The sequence below is a fragment of the Candoia aspera genome, chromosome 4, assembly GCF_035149785.1.
Source record: "Candoia aspera isolate rCanAsp1 chromosome 4, rCanAsp1.hap2, whole genome shotgun sequence".
Lineage (NCBI taxonomy): Eukaryota > Metazoa > Chordata > Lepidosauria > Squamata > Boidae > Candoia > Candoia aspera.
This window is the reverse complement of record NC_086156.1, coordinates 102,223,045-102,241,966: the sequence shown is the minus strand read 5'-3', so window position 1 is coordinate 102,241,966 and position 18,922 is coordinate 102,223,045. Positions and strand designations below refer to the sequence as shown.

Sequence of the window (18,922 nt, the reverse complement as noted above, 5' to 3'; positions counted from 1 at the left end):
TCCTCTTACGCGGGTAACAGAACTTTTTATGCCCGTAAAGGAACTTCGTGGAGCTTGCGCGGCTGCGGGAGAGTTTGTTTATCTTAGAAAGTTCAAGGGTCCAAAGTTCTAATCCCACCCCTCACCACGGGGCCTCCCACCCTTCAGGAATTCCAAAAATTTGCTTTTTCTACCACCAGTTGGGCCCGAGAAAAGGCTACGGAGCGGAGCGACGCTCGGAAGCCCGGATCAGACTTTTAGGTGAGCAGCCCGGGTGCCTCTTTTGATTCTCTACGGCTGGGGTCCCTCGACAGCAGGGGTGGGGACTGCAAAATGAAGATCATAGCAAAACGGCCACGCCACGGCTTTACTTGATCACCTCTTCCTTTCCCTGGAAATGAACCGGAAATACAGCTGTTTTCATGAGACTTTGTTTATGGAGGTTTCTCTCGTTTAATAGGCTTCCTCCTTCCCCTGGGCTGTTTAAGGTTTAATCACGCCTATCGAGCAGTAGCACCAAATTGGCAGAGACTGCAAATCTTCTCCCCACTTGCCCTTTCAGTGGAAACGTAGAATTAAGTACCCATTTCTTTAGGAGGCAAAATTTATAGGTATCCCTGTTGGCCCGTTTGGGGAAAAGACTTCCAAAAGGAACAATACTGTAACTTTTTTTTTTAATTCACTTAACCACTTAATTTAACTTTACATTTTATAGTCGGTATTTTTATATATTTATTGCTATTTATGTACATTTATATTGTATTGATTTTATATTGTACAGTTTTTACTGATCGTTATTTTATTATCTGTAAGCCACCCAGAGTCGTTGGGTACGAGATGGGTGGCAGAGAAATCTGATGAATAAAAAAAATAAATCGATCGGGAGTGACAGAGCAAGCTTCTTCCTGATTGTTAATCTGTGACTTTTTAACTTTTCCTGACCCTCAATCTATTGATTTGGTTTTTTCTCTGCTCTGGGAATTACTGGGACTAGGGCAGCTAAGCTTTAGTTCATTTGGAGTGAAAAAGGGCTGGGAATTTAGAATATTTCTGTAATATTGATTTGCATCAGAAATGGTTCTGAGGCATTCTGGAATGGGATTCCCAGAGCAGGAGGGTCAGTATCTCTGTATACTAGTGTTTCTCAACCCTGGCAACTTGAAGATGTGGGAAGGGTCCTCTTATTTGAGGCCAATGCCAACCCTCAGAACCGGACTTTAAAGCAGGAAATTAAAGGGCAACAGGTAAGGGAAAAGAGAATCATAAGGATCTCCCTGGATGTTTTGGTCCACTGCTGCCTAACATCTGGCTACTACAGCTAGGCAAAAGGATGGCCAGGGTGGCCCAACAGAACCTAATCCAGATTCTACTCCTTCCCTTTCCCTCGTAGATGGCAGAGAGGTGGCTGAGAGGTTAAGCTAGAATCACAAAGTCTCTGGTAGCCAAAATCAGAAACAGCCTGGTAGCACCTTTTAAGACAGCGTTTCTCAGCCTTGGTTGAGAAACATGGCTGGCTGGGGAATTCTGGGAGTTGAAGTCCACACATCTTCAAGTTGTATACACTGCTGTATACAATTAGAACCCACAATTGCTGTTTGAGACAGACTCTTGAAAGGCACAGAGAGCCAACTGGGTGCTTGGTAGGTATCATTAAGTTCAAGCTGTTTCCTAGAAATCAGAAATGGGAGAAGTGGAATTTGTCTGCCTGCTGGACTTCTGAAGCCAGGCTGTGCCACCTCTGTGGGTGCACCATGACATGCCATTTCCCAGCCCTTTTTGGCCCCAAGCCAAGTGCCCTTGAACTGTCCCACCAAATTCCAAAGGTAGGTTTTCATTACTTTCAGATGGGAAACACTTAAGGCCTGTAATAGACACATAGACACAAACACCTCCCCCCCTTAGGCTGCACTTTTGCCCAAACTGAATCTTTATAATAACCTCAAGAACCAGCTCTACCATGACCTCCTCCTGGGTACCCCATTCTTGGAACAGTTTCCCGCTCAGAGAGTGGGATGCTGAATGGGGTTAATTGTGAATTCATTCTCTGATATGTGGATCTTTATGTAGGCTAAATCAGTGCCATCTGCTCACAAGAGGAACATGAACAGGATTTGCAGCTGAACTTTGGTGGAGACGTCGAGGGGAATGGACCCTTCCAGATGGCGAAGGGAATGAGATCAGTCCCTTCTGCTTTGCGGGTGAGAGAATTCTTGCATTCTCCCACTTTTGTTAGCGAAGGCCTTCAAAAACATCCTCCAGAGATAACGCAAGCAATCAGGAGACCATTTCCCAACAGTTACAATCCTAGGAAAAGATAAAAACTAGCTGGGCTGTTACCAGCGATTAACCAACAACAGGAATGATTACCCAATAGAGCTTTGATCATCTTAAATTCAGGCATTTCCAGGAGCTTCATTTTCTGGATGTTGAGAATGTGGTACAAGAGAACACCAAAGTCAATAAATGAATCCAGCAAATTTCTGTTCCCAGGAGGAGGTAGTTCTGTAAGGCATGAGATAATAAGGTTTATCCTTAATTCATACCATTAGCGGTGCTATTACTTTTCTGAAGCTTTGTCTGGTCCAACTTTGCCAACATCCTTCTGGTTTCCTTTTAGTCATCATGGCTTCCCACCCGAACCTCTCTCACCTTCTCCCTGCTGCCCGATTGCGTCAGCTCGCCCAGGATTGGCTGCAAGAAGATGCTCCCAGCTTTGACTACGGTGGCTATGCCGTGGGCAACCACCAGGTGTGTGCTGTGCTCTTTTGTAAATCCCCTGGAGTCTTAGCTGGCTTCCCTTTCTTCGAAGCCATCTTTGCTGAAGTCGGCTGCTCTGTGCAGTGGCTCCAAACCGAAGGCACCTGGGTTGAACCCGTCACCCGAGTGGCTGAAGTCCATGGTCGTGCCAATGACCTCTTGCTGGGCGAGCGAGTGGCTCTGAACTGTCTGGGACGCTGTAGTGGTGTTGCCACCTCAGCAGCAAAAGCTTGTCGGGCAGCACAGGAAGCTGGTTGGCACGGAGAGGTAGCTGGGACAAGGAAGACCACACCTGGGTTCCGCCTCCCAGAAAAATACGCACTTCTAGTTGGGGGAGCCTCCTGTCACCGTTATGATCTGGGAAGCCTCATCATGTTGAAGGACAACCATGTCTGGGCCTCTGGCAGTATCACACAAGTGAGTATGCAGAAGCAAAGGTGTTCATATTATACAATTATTGTGATCTAGGCTGCAATGATCTGAATGATTGCTAGAGGGCAGCAGAGAATACAGGTAGTCCTTGCTTAACAACCATACATTTAGTGATGATTCAGACTTACGATGGTGCTAAAAATGACTTACAACTGGTCCTCATACTTATGACTGTCGTAGTGTCCCCATGGTCACATGATCATGATTTCGGCACCTGGCAACTGATTTGCATTTATTACCATCACAGCGTCCTGTGGTCATGTGATGGCCATTTTCAGCCTTCCTGGAGTTTTCTGGCAAGCAGACTCAATGGGGAATGGTGTGATTCACTTAATGATCATGTGGCCCCTTAATGCCCAAGGTGATTCGCTTAATGACTGCCGCAAAAAAAAATCATAAAATTGTGTTGGATTTGCTTAATGGCCGCTTTGCTTAGCAACTGAAATTCCAGTCCCAATTGTGGTCTTTAAGCAAGGACTACCTGTAAGCATTTTCCATATCTCTCTGCTGCCACTTAGTGGTTGACCTGAGTGTTACAGTCCAGATTTTGTAGCCATACAAACCAGCCCTTAAAAGAAATGCTGAAATCCAAAGTAGAATAAGAATTTACCATAAAAAAAAAAAGTTTAAATGCTCTGCTTTATTCATTAAATTGGTGTTAAAGTCTTAAAGTCAGCACTGGTTACAATCTGTAAATAATATCTAACTTTGCACTACCATATATGCTAAATGATAATGCAGCAATAATGAGATGTGTGTCTCAATTTTGATAACCATCACTTGTATCACTTGTTGTCTAGATTAAAAATCACATTAAGCTATAAACTATAGCTCACAAACAACAGTGGACAGATTCAAATAATCCTTTGTTTGCAGTTGATGTGCTTTCTCATGGTTTCTCCATGTTTTTCTGAAGTAAAAATATGTTGAGGAAGAAACCAACAGATAATCTTTTGACTGATAGTTCTAGAAATTGTCTGTCTGGATACACTGGTTAACTGCTTTCATAAGGTTTCTTAGGAAATCTCAGTTCATTGCTGGCGATCATGGAAAGGAGAAGCACCCACAGCATGTCTGAATTTTCATGTCTGAATTCAGCCGTCATTGAACAAACTGGTTTCATGCTGACCTGAAAACCCTATTCTTCCCAGCTGCACAAAACATTCTGTGAAAACCAATTCATTTTGTTTAATTTGACTGTGGAAAGGAACATGTCCTCCAATGCTTGCCTGCATTTAATTTTAGAAATTAGCTCAGTATTTCTTGGGGGGGTGGCGGGGTGGAGATCAGTATCTTCAGCTAATCAGAGGGCTCAGAAATAAGCCTTTTTTATTTTTGCAGCTCCAGGAACAAGTAACTTCTTTCTCTGAGTGAATAACAGCTTTGTGGAGCAGCAGCCCCTTCACTTGGATTTTGGCATCATAACCCTGATTCTGATTTCCCCAATAGCAAAACGCATTACACGCCTCTTACTTGACCCACAAGACAACCTCATCATTGCCTATTTTTATATGTCTTGCTCTGTTTTCTCCAATCTGTTACCCTCCAGGTGGGCAGCAGAAACAACAGCGGGGATGTTAGCAGGGCAGGGGGTGGTCAAAAAAGTCAAGATGGAGGCCACAATGGGGTGATCCAAGTTCTAACTGTTTTTTATATGCATTGCACACGCGACACCCATAAAAATGTCTGGAGCTTCAGTTGCACTGTTACGGCCACATCTTGGCCTTTTTGGCCATATCCTGCGGACAGCCTTGGACAATACAATATGGTAGGTCCTTTTTGCTGTTATACTTGAGAGGCTGGTGCTGTATTTTATTAATAGTTTCATTTAAGTTGTTGCTGCAAACTACTTGCACCTTTGGAAAGAGGGGAGGGAATCATCATCGATTTAGTTTTTTTAAATAATCCCCCTCTGCTGGCGGGGACGGTTTGCAAAATTGGAATCTGCACCCAAGTTTGAGCAGGCCTCGCAGTGGCCCTCAAAGGCCCCGGGGTAGGAGGCCCGCTGTCCTAAGGAGCATCTTCTACAGGAGGCTTTTCCATGGAAGATCGAGCCAAACGGCTGGCACGAGCATCGCTAAGGCTAGCTCAGGCTTCTGCAGACACCCACGTAAGACACGGACTTAAAGTTTTTGCGATCCCACAGGCGGTCCACAATGCCCGGCGGGTCGGGGGCTTTGCCCTGAAAATAGAAGTGGAGTGTCGCTCCTTGGAAGAAGCCCTGGAAGCATCAGGATGTGGCGCCGATATTGTCATGCTGGACAACTTCGCTCCTGAGGTACTTGACCAGGGGAAGATGGGGCAGATCTAGAAACTAGAATTACTGTGTTTTTTTTTAAAGAAAAAAAAATTGTGATCTCTGGTTGGGTCCTTTTGTGTTGATTTTGGTTGAACTGTTGACATTTTGAGCTAAAATGTAGCTCTCGTCATTTCAGAGGTTGTTAAGCAGGGTTACTTTAAAAGCATCAGGCCCAAGACTGTACCTTCCTCCTAAATCGTTTTTGTCCCCAAATTTTAACCAGCTGCCATTTCCTGGAAACAGGAATTAGGTTGCTGCAGGGTTTGGTTTAATTCCATTATTTATTTAGAACATGTATGCGTCACTACATATGACAGAAGTTCTTGAAGGGGTTTACAGAGTGAAACACGGCATACAAACACGTTTACAATAAAGCTGGTTAGTCCCGACGTGGGCCAAGCTTTGACATGGATCTCTTCCACCCTTGAACAAAACAGGATTTGGGCAGGTTCTGCTTCTCGAGGGGTCTTCAGGACCCCAAATTATATGGCTCTGTTGTGTGTTGGAAAAAAGAACTTGTCCCATGTGGGACCATTCCTTCACTTGGCTTGCACCCAGTTTGGACCCCATGTTCTTTGTGTTCCAAACCCTATGTCACCATCAAACGGCAAGCGTTTGGTTTCCCTGGTCCTCCTGCTCATCTGGCTTGTCTTCTTCTGCAGGACCTGCACCCTACAGCCAGCACCTTAAAGGCCTCCTTCCCCCGTGTGACCGTGGAAGCCAGTGGAGGAATCACTGCGGAGAACGTGGCCCGCTTTGTGGGGCCCAACATCGACGTGATCTCCCTTGGTTGCCTCACCCAGTCAGCCAAAGTGGTGGACTTCTCCCTCAAGATCAGCCGGGATCAGGCTCCCAAGCTGCCCCTGCGCAATTTCGTTTTCTGAGCCATCGAGATGGGAGAGCCAGCCAGTCCCATTAAGATCTTTGGGAGATTTGTAGTTGAACAGGTTTCGGGAGGTAATGACGGCTGGGTTGCATCTGCTGCTTAAGCCAGCACTCCCCGTAACTGGGCTGGTCTAGGGTGATGGGAGTTGTACTCCAAGGCTTCTGGAAGACACCAGACAGGGGAAATTTCTTGTACAGTGTTTGCTTGGTAAAACCTACGTAGGCCTTTCTTCTAAAGGATTATTTTCTTTCACAGGCTCACTGGAGCAGAACCACCATCAGGGTTGAGGGGAGAGCAGCTACCTTTGCTCTCATAACCTCTTCAACCTAGGTGACTTCTGATGGCAATAAAATGTATGTCATTTCCCTCCCACCATCCCTTAGGCTGTGCCTTGCATGCCTGCTGCAGGCGATTTCACTAAGCTGGCCCAATACATGGTTTTTTTTTTAGTTGTTCCATTGTCATGTATCAATGTTGCTCTCGTCCCTCCACCCCACGTTTTCCCAGAGTTGCAGTGCAGCTGCGGGTATGTCCAGTCTCTGGGCTGTCCACTCTCACACTTGCTCACCTAAACTATGGTACCTCTTGGTCTTCATTGCATTTCACCTGCTAGCCTATTGCCGTTCTCAGCACTATTACACTTTCCAGGGCAAATCACAGCCAGCCATCACTGAAGGCTCCCTGGAATTTTCTGCCAGACACAATGAATTTTAGCAGAAACTTTAGAAAGTCTCAGGTTTAATTCTTTGAAGAATTCCTGCAGTGGCTTTCTGTTCCCTGAATTCGTTGCAACCTTGGTGCAGCCTAGGATCAATCAATCTTCTTGATTTGGTACTTAAAATCCTCGTTTTGCCAGTTTGTGAGCATTATAAGCATGGAGGGAAACTTCCTATCCCTTATCCTTTCTTTAATTCCCCATGATAAGAATAATACATAATGTTAGATCAGAGCTACCAAAAATCCAGATGCCACTTGTGATCATCCTAACTCTTTTCTGCCACGTTTGGCTAATTTTTGCAGTGCAGATCCAGCAGTCCTAGCTAGAACTGTTCTGTATCAGACTCATTATAAAATACAATCCTCAGTTAATTCAAATGCCCTGTACAATGATTAGTATCAAGAACCATCTGCTTTCTCTCTCTACCCAACTCCACCTGCCACAAATGGCTGAGTGAGAAGGAAAGGAACAGCAGGAATGGAGAGGCAGATTCACCACTTTTGGTTCATCTGTCTCCACTGTTGGGTTTGATCTCACACATCATCAACAATCACCTTCCCCACTCTTAGTATATTATCTCTGAGCAAAAAGAGTCCACAAGATTAAAAGAGAGAGAGAGAGAGAGAGCTTCCCCCGTGAAAGGACATGAATGGATTAACAGTTATGTAAACATGGAATTCAGGAGATGGGGGGGACCAATGAGTAGTGTAAGAGCATCAGAAAATGCTAGTCTTATTGAAGCGTCATACGATGTGCAGACTTCATCAAGGACGTGGGTGGGAAAACACAGGGGGTCCTATACTGGAGCAAGGATATAAAAATAAATGTGTAAGTGAAGCAATATTTAGTTTAAAATTATTAAGTGATTTGAGTTTGCTTGAGTTTAAAATTATTAAGTGATTAATTATGTTATTTTAACCAACTGTTTTTAAAAATTTAAATATAGATCAAAAACAACTTGTTCTGAATCAAGAAGCAGACATCCTTTCCTTTTAGATGACTGTCTATAGCACTAGCAACGTAAGAGGTGATATTGTCTCACTTTCTTTCACATAAGAAGGAATGGTCTTTTAAGACTGTGCTTGTTATTAAGTATGTGTATCAAAACTATTTTCTAAAAGTTGTACCAGGCACACTTAAAAAAAATCAGTTCATCCAGCTGATTAATTAATTAAACACTGTGGCCCTAAAAGGAAGAGAACAATTACATTCAGAACCTGAAGCTAAATTAATCTTAAAAATGGAAATATGGGTGCCATTTGAATCTGTTCTAGCATTTTGTGGTCTGAGCAGGCAAGCAGACTGAAAACAAGGGCATTAGAAACAGAGCTGTCCTCATCTTTATTAAGACACTTGATGGAGTGAGGTCCCAGTTAGGTTAAGACTAGTTGTAGTGAGTGGGTCAGCTTTGGGGGGTATAATTTTTCTCCCCAAATGATGATAATAAATAACAGATTGATCTGTTTGTTGTTTGATTACAAAAGTGTGGATCATCAGGGACCAGCGTAAATGAAATTCCCCAGCCTGGGGGTGTCTAGGTGGATTACCCCACAAAGCAAGGGTGAAAAAATCAGGGTTTATTCCCCTTCCTTGTCCTCTCCATGTGTGATGACATAGCAGATGTTCTTGTAGTCAACATTGCCAGCTACATCTGGTGGGAAAGCATGCCACATATTCTTGATCTGCCAGAAAGAAAGAAGGTTATGTTGAGAAGTTACAGGATTGCAGCTGATTCTTTTCAACTGTTTTCAGTTGCCACTCTAAGTTACGGCTTAGCTTTGCAAGAGGATGATTGTGCCTGCGGGCACTGCCCAAGAAAAGTTGTGGGCAGCTAACAAAATAAGGGTATCTCATAAATGATTTGTTTAGTGTGCTATTCAGGATTCAGGTTTGTGCTAAAAAAGAACAATACGGTTTTTTATAGGTTTCTTTCCTGGCTTGATTCTCTCAGTCTCTGATTTGCAAGTATGGTTCTGGCCACTGTGGTTAAACTGACTTATGTGCAAATAGAACACGAGTGTTAATACCTGTTTTTATTCTGTGGTAACACAATAGTGCTATGCAGATCCTTAGAAGAATGTTATTTAGAATTGAAAAAAGGTTCAGGGTTGACTCTGGCCTCAGATGAACCCCATAAACATTTAAAATTAATCTAAGGATTCAATGAAATCTATGCAAGCATACATAAATATGTCCAAATTAACTATTTTATCCTTTTATCCCAGTTCTGCAGATTTTAGATTTAACTGTTGACAGACAGCAACACATGGAAAAATAAAACTGAAATAAAAGACCTGGGAAGGGGGACCATAGCTGACTAAAGAAAAGGGTGGGACATCAGCAGGATGCCAAGAAATTTTCTTACCTCTTCTGGAGTGAACCGGTCACACTGAGTGGTCAAGAGTTCTTCCAAGCTGTAGTGAGACAAGAAAAACATGGTGTGTGACGAGGACCCCTAAACATACCTGACTTCTGATCCAACTGTCCAAAAGCCCTTTTATCTTGAACATAATTTAATGGTAAGCCATGGGTTGCTTAAACAAGTAAATCAGGAAGAGTACTGCAATGTGCTTGTGACAGGATGAGATAGAGCATGTGAACTAGTAACAGCCATTTAGAATTATGTCTGAATGGATTCAATGCTTCTACTGGAAGTGAACCCAGAGGTATAAACACTCACAACTTCTTCTTGACGGTCCCCTTGCCCTCAGGGTCCAAGACTTTGAAGGCACCAATGATTACGTCCTCGGGATCAGAACCTGGCGAGATAAAGAGAGAAATATTAGTGAGATGTTGGAACATGGAACAGGTTATTTGTCATATTACAGAAGAAGACTGAGGAGAACAAGAGAATCACTCACCCTTCAGCTTCTCCCCAAACATGGTGAGGAAGACAGTGAAGTTGATGGGGCCACTGGCTTCCTTGATCATGGCATCTAACTCCTCATTCTTCACATTCAGGCGGCCTGCACAGAAAGGAAGAAAGAGTAGGTGCTGAGGATTTGGTTTAAGGGTCCAATCATCCATTTTTCTTCACTTTACCTAAAAATGCTCACATTATGATGCTCTTTCAAACCCCCCTCTTGTCTTACCCATAGCAGCAAATGTATCTCGCAGGTCTTCCTTGTCAATGATGCCATCTCTGTTCTGGTCAATAACAGTGAAGGCCTAGGAAGTAGGAGAGAAAGAAATACATTAACTAAGTTCATGCATCATGTTAAACCGGCTTGTTGAACTAACCATAATGGCTTGGTTCACCTATACACCAAGCAAAAACTAAAGAAGCCACATTATGGCATAGCACAATATGTGAACCCAACATGCTGGGCTCTAGAAAATTCACCTTCTTCCTGCCCTAGCAAAATGAACAGTTGCCAGCGTCTAAAATTGGTAAAGGAACTGTACGTTATAATAGCTTTTGGATTTAAATCTATCCATTTTCAACAGATATCTAAACTGTGACTATATATGCATTATGTTGTCACAACTTTTGCAGAGACCTTTACTTCTGAAGTCATGATGAGCAAGGAAGCTTTTTCTAAGAACTCATTCATCACCTGAGGACTGGCCTATCAAGTGGCATGTAATTAACCCACAGCAGGGTAAACTCTGGTGATGAAAGGTTCATATTGTTTTGGAGAGCAGCCAGTGGCCCAAACCGGCAACATGGGAGGGTCAAGACAGGCAGTTGTGATGTCACGATCAAAGCCCTGCCCCTTTGTAGAACAAAAGGGTGGGACTTTGATCACAATGGCACGAACACCAACTTGCCTGCTTTGACATTCTCCCCCATAGACGCTGCTGGTTTCAGCCCCTCGGCTGCAATGCTTTTCTGTAGATGCAGTTTATCTCTTTAATACCTATTCATCAAGCTTGGAGTAACTAGAGCAGGGATCAGCAATTTGTGATCTTCCAGATATTTGAGAGTTTTAACTCTTATTGCTGTTAGTTAACCCGGTCAATGATGACGCATGCTAGAACTGCAGTCCATGTCTGAACTGAGGACCAAACATTGTCTGTTCCTGAACTGGGATAAGAAAAGAAGGTGTATGAATGGAGCAATTGTGCAGTCTGCAACAGATATAGTTGCTGAATGTATACATCTATCTACATTTACTACTTAATAATTATATAAGTGATATGTAAGTGGAAGACTACACAAACCCCACACTTGTACTAACAGTGAGTAGGTTTAAATTCTTCCATTTCACAGCATAAGCATCCTTATGGTTGAGCCACATGGCATGCCATCTTTAGTTTTGCACAAATGTGCTTTGAGAAAGGAAATCTTAACTTGCAGGGAAAAATATTCTCACTCTGAAAATTGGTATATAGTAGGCAGGGAAAATGATTGTGGGATTTTGAATGATAAGTAGCTTTTGTGTCCCTCTCTCCTCCCAGTTCATAGCGCAAAGCCCTATTGGCCTTCAGTGATGCAAACTGGGTACAGCCTCTGATTTCAAACACCACATCATAAGAGCAAAAGCAAGAAGCAGATCAGTGAAAAATTGTTCAGTCTTGTTAACATAGCTGGTTATCATGCTAATCCAGCTTTTAAAGAATCCTCTTTGGCCAGATTCACACAACACTAAGGCAAAGATCAATTTTTATCAATCGCAGTAGCTGGGTTCATTCAATACCTTAATCCAAATTAAATAAAACAATATTGTAGCTTATTGTGATGTGCAAATCCAGCCAAAGAGATGACCATATAGCGCCAAGGAATGATGAACTGGTAGTGATTATGATAGTCATCATCATCACCACCATCATCATCAATTAAACTTGTAGGCTGCCCGACTCTCAACAACTCTGGGCAGCCCAGAACCACCAAAGAAATTACAATAAACTCAATAAAACATAAAGATAAAAGATGGCAAGCGTGATAAAGCAAGGGGTCTCACGTTCCCTTGCCCGAGGCCTGGGTGAAGAGCCAGGTCTTCACAGCTTTTCTAAATAGCAGCAGAGTCGGGGGAACCTCGTTCCAGAGGGCAGGTCCGAGGGGGACGAGAAGTTAACTAACTGCCACTGAACTGCCGCTACACAACATAGTAGCTCACTTATATGTCTGGGTATAATTCAAGGCAGTTGCAGTACCTCTTATCTTTAGTCCTCAGTAGGTTTCCTGGACAGTTTAAATTAGAGTATCTTAGTAAACAGTCTGGACTGGATAAAAAAAGACCTTACTCCTTCTTCTAGTTGTCTGCTTATCTAGCAATGCATTATAGCACTGGCGAAGCCTGCTGCCTCCAGCTAGTGCAGTGCTCCTGGGGCACCCTCTTCCCCCTCCCTCTTCTGCAGCTGTGCCCTGGAAACACCTGTCATTCGATATCCTTCTTCGCCTCTGCGAGGAATGTGAACAATCTTAAACCGTCTCATATTAAACGCAAAGCCCTCCCGAAGGGGACAGGTGGCACATTCTGAAGGGGCTGTTGATGAGGTCTCCAAAGGATGGTAGGGAGTGGTGGAATTCCCTCCTCCCTCCCCTCATGGTTATTCCGCCCCCACACACACACCTTTTCGTCTTTTTCGCTAAATGCTATGTGTATATCTCTTTCCAAAGAAAAATGAAGTGCTAGAATTTAGCAAATCTAAAGTGGCTGCACTGGCAGGGCAAACTCAGCTCAAAAGCCCACCCTGTCAGGCAAGTCTTTGCCTTCTTACCCAGGTGGACGAGGCTCTTTAACCAAAGTTTAGTGTTTGCTGTGTCGTCCCCACCTGGAATGGCCACCATTTAAGGTATATTGGGGTCAAAATGTGTAATCTACCACAAGCCTGGATTTCGAATACCCTTTTTGTAAAACCCGAATGCCAACAAACCAAGCCTAAGGTACTGGTTAAAGAGCACTGTGTGAATAGAGATGGTGGAGAAACTGGGCTTGTTTCTCAGATTGTCAGGCTCAATATGTTGTGTGAATCCAGCCCTGGTTTGGAGGGCAATATTGAGTCTTCACATTGTGAAAGAAGGGGAAGTATGAACTCTCTCTCCATTTCCCAGAAAATAAACAATAGGTGAGGTGGAAGTTGCGTCATCTCAACAACCTAATGTTGTAATGTGGGTGTTGGCTGGAGAAGAACTTTCTTGAGGAAGGTCATCAGGAAGCCTTTCCAGCTCACGTTAAAAAAAAAAAATCACACCCACTTGAAAGGGCCCTGACTACTTTGGGTAAACATAAAGAGTATTCTGAAGCAACGCACACAAAACCCAGGCAGTCCAGAAATCTTGATGGCAAACCCACCTTGTTTCCCACAAAACTCTAAAAGATATTCTAAAACCCAGTTTGGTCTAGTGGTTAAGGCAACAGGCTAGAAACCAGGAGGCTGTGAGTTCTAATCCTGCCTTAGGCATGAAAGCTGGCTGGGGGACTTTGGGCCAGTCCCTCTCTCAGCCCAACTCACCTCACATGGTTGTTGTTGTGAGAAAAAGGAGGAGGAAGGAGCATTGGTATATTTGCCACTTTGAGTTATTTATAAAAATAATAAAGGCACAATTTAAAAACTTTTAAAAAAAGATATTCTAGCTAGAAACACTATGTATGACACAACTTCATCCTGAGTCAAATCATCAGTTCTTCCCCTTCACTGTTCTGGATGGCAGGCTCTCTCCAGGGAGATCCAATCCAGGATGGAGATCAACAAAGGAACAGCTCAAAAAGCAGTGAATTGATCCCTGAAGAGGCCAGCCAGCCAAGGAGAAGTCAGTAGTTGAACTTACAACTCACCTGGCTGCAAAAGTCCTGATGCCCGCTAGATGACAAGCCAATAATTAGAGGTTTTTTAAAATCCTTTCTGCCATCTAGTGAATGTCCATCCAGATCTGGTAGCCCTAGTTCTAAATATCCAGGTTGTTACTTCTGCCAGCCCCCATTCAAGAAACCTTCCCAAACTGCATGCCCTCTCATTATGTTGCTCAAACTCACACCATTCCCATAACGAGAGTTGCAGTGTTGGATCAGATATTTTACCTACTTCTATTGGGCCAATTTCATTTCACTAAAAAAAATGCTATCAAATGCCTATAGATATCAGCAGTGTAACCTTGGAGGTTCTGGGGCCAGAGAAACGTGAATGAGGGACTGGGTTTCCACCACTGGTCTACCCAGCGGGCTCTAGCACCACCAAGCAGGACTTCAATCTTTTCACCCTTAGCAAATTATGGAAAAGTTAGAAATGACAGAAGAAATGGTAGGAAAGGCAGGAGAACTAAAATGAAGGAAATCATCACCTGATCCTTCCAAATTTCCACAATTACATCAGGATTATTGCACAAGACAAGAGTAATCCTGAAGCACCTAAAGACTAAGGGGACCGGGGTTCCATCCTGCCACAAAGATCTATAGGTGATCTTCAATGTTACCGGTCTCATAGGATGCTTGTAAGGTTAAGTAACAAGAAGAGGGGGACAAAGGGGGTAAATAATGGCTCTTTGAAGGAAAGGCAGGCTACACATGCAATGAAGTAAATATGCACCTTGCAAGAACTGAACTGTCCTCTCACATTTTTAAAAGCAGGTGGCCATCAAAAAATAAAGAAGTGCAAACATATGTTGCAGGAAAAAGAAGAAATGCTGAAGAAGCTTCCAAAGGAGCTAAAATGATAGTTTGCTACCAACTTTACTTCTGTTGTAGATTGAGGTCTAAGCCTGAAAGACCTTCAGGCTTCCTTTTCAATGGAAACGAGAAGGCCTTCTGCTTCTTCCAGACTAGCCAGCCAGAGTGGGTTTCCAAAGATCTCCTTGTAAGGTTCTGCCACTTGCTTCATCCAAGCACAGATGTCACCTCTTTTCTCAGTCCTCTCTCACCCAAAATAGACACTGCTGCATCGCAAGGGTCTTGGAAAAGAAACACCATCCTCCTTGGGGGGGGGGTGGAGGGGTAGTGCCTGCCAAAGGGCAAAAAATGCTCCTCTGAAATGAAGATTAAGAATTTAAGTGGTGAAGAGAAGAGAATATCTTCATATGGAAAGCCTGTACTCACTCTCACTTTTACAGGTGAGAGTCTCTATTCAAAGTCCAAATATTATTTAAAGAACAAGCTTTCTAAGTAGAATAACCTGGGATTAACACTGGAAAGGAAAAGCAACTTAAATAGCATGTAGAAAGCTGCTCTTTCATGCACAGTTACTAGGTTTAAGCACCAAGGTCGGATTTTATGGAAGCACACACTCACAGTTGCTCATTATTTTGGCTCTTCAGAGATATGGCAAAGTTTACACATTATAATAAGCCATAACCCATGGTTTACAAACCCATTTTTGACCTGCTTTACACTTCACAGTGAGTCATGGTTTGCTTAATTGTGTTTTATTGAATAAAACACAAATGAACTAGCACTCAGCCTACATATCACAGGGAGACAAACATTTTTGGAAGGAGTTGGTCCAGTTATAATATCTATGGCTCCTCACATGCTCTCTCCCTCTTTAGGAAGTTCTTCACAATAGCCTTCCTCAATCTGGCACTTCAGATGTGGCAAAAAATAAACCCCATTATTCCCAGTCAACAGCCACCCTGTCTGAGAACAACGGAAGCTGTAACTCAGCACGTGTAGGAATGGACAACAAAATGAGGAAAATGTCTTTAAAACGTAACGGTATTCACCATTATCAACAACTAACAGAACTATACAAAAGACGAAGGAAAGGAAAATTAATGAATGGTGGACCTCCATTTGATGGGTGGAATTTCAGGAACAAAGAATCCCTATTTTTGTAAAGGTGCATTCTCAAATCAAACCACCACCAATCCCACACACGAACAGATATCCACAAATGGTTCCACAGGTTCCTGAGGTAAGTCATGTTCAAAAAATTCCTCCATAACTTATCTAGACCTTTTCTATTTACTCACTTCTGCTGAAGCCAAGGAAATGAAGCCTGGATCCATACAACACACTGGGTTACACTAAACTAGACATATGGGCATATGTAAAACAGGCTCCCTTGAAATATTTAATTAGGTTCTGTTATAGTATCCAAATTTCTATGGCTAGTCAGCAATTTTTTTGAAGTGAAGACAGAATCTGAATTGAATAATACAAGGAAGCTTTAAGAACAAAGTTCATTCCTGTATGTTCAAGTAATGTAGTTTAAAATCTCATTCTAGAATGTGGACCCTGGGTGGTGCTTCTGGTCATTGGGATCCAATCATTCACCCCAAAGTCCTACTTTAATGGCACCACTGCATTTGTTAGATTCCCAAATGGCTGATACCCCTTCCCCCTTCCATCTTTTTTCTTGTTCTTACCTCTTTAAACTCCTGGATCTGTGTTTGGTCAAACATGGAGAAGACATTGGAGCTTCCTTCTGCTGCCCTTCTCTTTGCCTTCTTGGGTGCCTAAAAGAGAAGAAGGATGGGCATTCAAGATCAGATTGCTGCATCCTACTAGGCAACCATGCCTCCCACTTCTATAGGTGCGAGTCTCTATTCAAAGTAGAAATTAGGTTAAAGAAAAGGAAGGGAGAGAATCAGTGGCATTAATTGTCCACCAGTTCCAGCACCAACACCACTGACTGCAGAAGTACATAGGACACCTAGTCATAGCGTTCCCTCTGTGGTTAAAGTAATTATCCTTCGACTTAAATGATAGAACTTATTTATGGTTTTGTATCTTCCTCTCTGCAAATGTGACACAAATCGGTATCTTTGGTCCTCCTTTGTCCTGATGCATCTTCTCTTTTTTGACAATGCGTAAGCAGTCAATTCATCGGTGACCTGAGAACATGCAGAATCTTATTAAGAAAGGATTCCTGCCATGCAAAGTTTCTACAGTTACTTGTCTGCTTTTGCAAACTTATAAACAGCTTCAGTAATGGTAGATTCTAAGCAGTGTAACTGAGAAGGTTGCTGAACTGGATTATGTAAGCCACATTTGAACATTTTCTACATTTTGTCTCTGGGGGTGAAAACCCTATTAAATGTCAGAAAGTATTTTTTACTTTAACTTAAATAATTAAAACTTCCTTTAAATAGCACTAATCCACAACTGGTGTGCCCAATAGAAAAGAGGGGTGGGGTGAGGCTGTATCCAAAACAGCCATATAAATAACACCAGCTGGTTTCTCAGGTCTATCCCATGCATGAAAAGAAAAAAATAAATGATATTTTACCCACTTTTTCACCGTTTTCTCTCAACTTTTGTCAACTATGTCTCCTTTTGAACAATGTTATTACATATGGAATGTATAGGATTAAGATCTGCGGCCCAGGAAGAGTTTAGAATGGCTGTGATTATCCGGAGATAACTTGAAGAATCTCCTTTATATCTTCAGGGTGGCTAAAAACGCTCTTTCTTGCTCCTCAACTCCTGAAAACTGATAGGTGTGCTACGTCTGGGAAGATCTGAAGATGTGACAGGAATGGCAAGGCAAAGATGGAATGGGAACCAGAAGATCCAGACAAAGCAGGTCACCAAGTGGGTCTCTTTCATGAATTGAACCAGAGCAAAAATAAGAACTTCGGGGTATTGGCTGGAGATAATAGATGCATCTCAGTCCTCCAATGACACTCAATTGGCCAGAACCTCTATAAAAGCCAAGTAAAGTTTTGGAAATCCCTGTAACAGGAAACAAGGGATGATGGGGGTTGTAGGCCAGAGGCCTCAGGTGAAGAAAGCTAATACACATCTGCATGCTGACAAGCTAATGTCTTTTAGCACCAATAGATGAGTCCCAGAGAGATTCAACAATCCAAACTATTGAGAGTTATCTTCTCTGCGTGGCCTGCAGGAATGTCCTGGAGAGATTTCTCTAAAAGCACATCTTACAGAGTTCACTCACTCCTACTTTTCCTCTGATGTGGATTTTCAAAGAAACTTCAAGGGTGAAGGGATTTTTTTAAAAGTGTATTTCTTGTTTCTCATTTAAAAAAAAAAAAACCAGACAGGTTGCAGCTTCCTTTGTCTGGATCTTGTGGCGCCTTGAGGAATCTGACTCAGAGGCTCCTGTCTGCTCAGCAACTGTTCAGCCACCCTTTGTTCCTTTTTGAAAAAAAAAAGTCAAGCAAAGAACCAACAGATCCCATGTGTAATAAAACATCCTGCTGTATTATTCAAGAAGAGCATTATGCAGTTATTCAGGGGCTGAAGGGATTCACCTGCAAGATGGAGGGTGCAAAGCCAGGTAACGCCAAGTATTATTAAGCAGGAAGGTGGCTTGGGATGGGATATATATGCAAGATCAGATCCGCTTCACAAGGTGAAGAAAATGAAACATAATGATAGATGTTGAGTCATCACCCATAGTATCTGATAATCTGCATGCCTTCAGTTCTTCCAAGTTTTCTTCTCCATCTCAAAACAGTACAGATGCCCTTGTGTTCTCATAACCTTCCCTGTCTCTTTAGCAGCACTAAAGCTTCCTCTTAGCACACATACTCCTCTTGTCCAGAAATCAAAAAAGCCCTAGCTGAAAATACTCAAAATGCACTCACATATGTATCAAGAAAAAGTTGGGGTGGGGGAAGGATTAAAAAAAAAACTGCCTAGAGAATTTTTCACACCCTCTGCATCTTCTTTTGCTGATTTTATCCTTCATCAAGAGAATTTGAGAGGCTGCCCTACCCTAATGCTTGACCTCTTGGGGAAAAAAGGCAGATCAAGAGATTATTTAACTTTTTGTTTCTCTGCACTGCACATTTTCCACTAGTTTGGACTGAGGTAGCACCTGATTTCCTTAGAGACCTGCTGTACTGTTGCCTGTGCACCCGATTTTTCTCACTTACCATGTTTTGTCTCAGGGGGCAGGTAGATGGGTGAACAGCAGCTGTGGGTGCGATGGGGATGTCCCAGGGGCCAGAAGGGCAAACAGCCTAGACACTGGCTATGAATTCCCATGGGGTTATATAGACTCCGTC

The 18,922-nt window shown here is 42.9% G+C and overlaps 2 protein-coding genes and 1 long non-coding RNA gene across 6 annotated transcripts; 2 read left to right on the top strand and 1 right to left on the bottom strand.

The window, feature by feature from the left end:
* Positions 1-9,756, top strand: QPRT (quinolinate phosphoribosyltransferase). 4 transcript variants are annotated; one of them, XM_063301367.1, is made up of 5 exons: positions 180-240; positions 2,047-2,177; positions 2,597-3,153; positions 5,315-5,446; positions 6,130-8,307. In XM_063301367.1, exons 3-5 carry the CDS (start codon positions 2,602-2,604, stop codon positions 6,349-6,351), a joined length of 906 nt encoding a protein of 301 aa, XP_063157437.1. In that variant the 5' UTR covers positions 180-240; positions 2,047-2,177; positions 2,597-2,601; the 3' UTR covers positions 6,352-8,307. The 4 variants fall into 4 exon arrangements, with proteins under 4 accessions (XP_063157439.1, XP_063157438.1, XP_063157436.1 ...); XM_063301369.1 differs by lacking the exons at positions 2,047-2,177; positions 6,130-8,307 and adding an exon at positions 9,305-9,756 and having other exon boundaries at positions 1-240; XM_063301366.1 differs by lacking the exon at positions 2,047-2,177 and having other exon boundaries at positions 16-240.
* Positions 8,389-18,922, bottom strand: MYL11 (myosin light chain 11). Its single transcript, XM_063301370.1, has 7 exons — positions 18,791-18,922; positions 16,316-16,405; positions 10,164-10,239; positions 9,933-10,037; positions 9,752-9,830; positions 9,437-9,485; positions 8,389-8,753 (listed from the first exon to the last, which is right to left on the bottom strand). The coding sequence occupies exons 1-7, from the start codon at positions 18,791-18,793 to the stop codon at positions 8,649-8,651; spliced, it is 507 nt and encodes a 168-aa protein (XP_063157440.1). The 5' UTR covers positions 18,794-18,922; the 3' UTR covers positions 8,389-8,648.
* LOC134495741 (uncharacterized) lies at positions 17,326-18,125 on the top strand. Its single transcript, XR_010067841.1, has 2 exons — positions 17,326-17,483; positions 17,954-18,125. It is a non-coding gene; the product is annotated as an uncharacterized LOC134495741 (long non-coding RNA).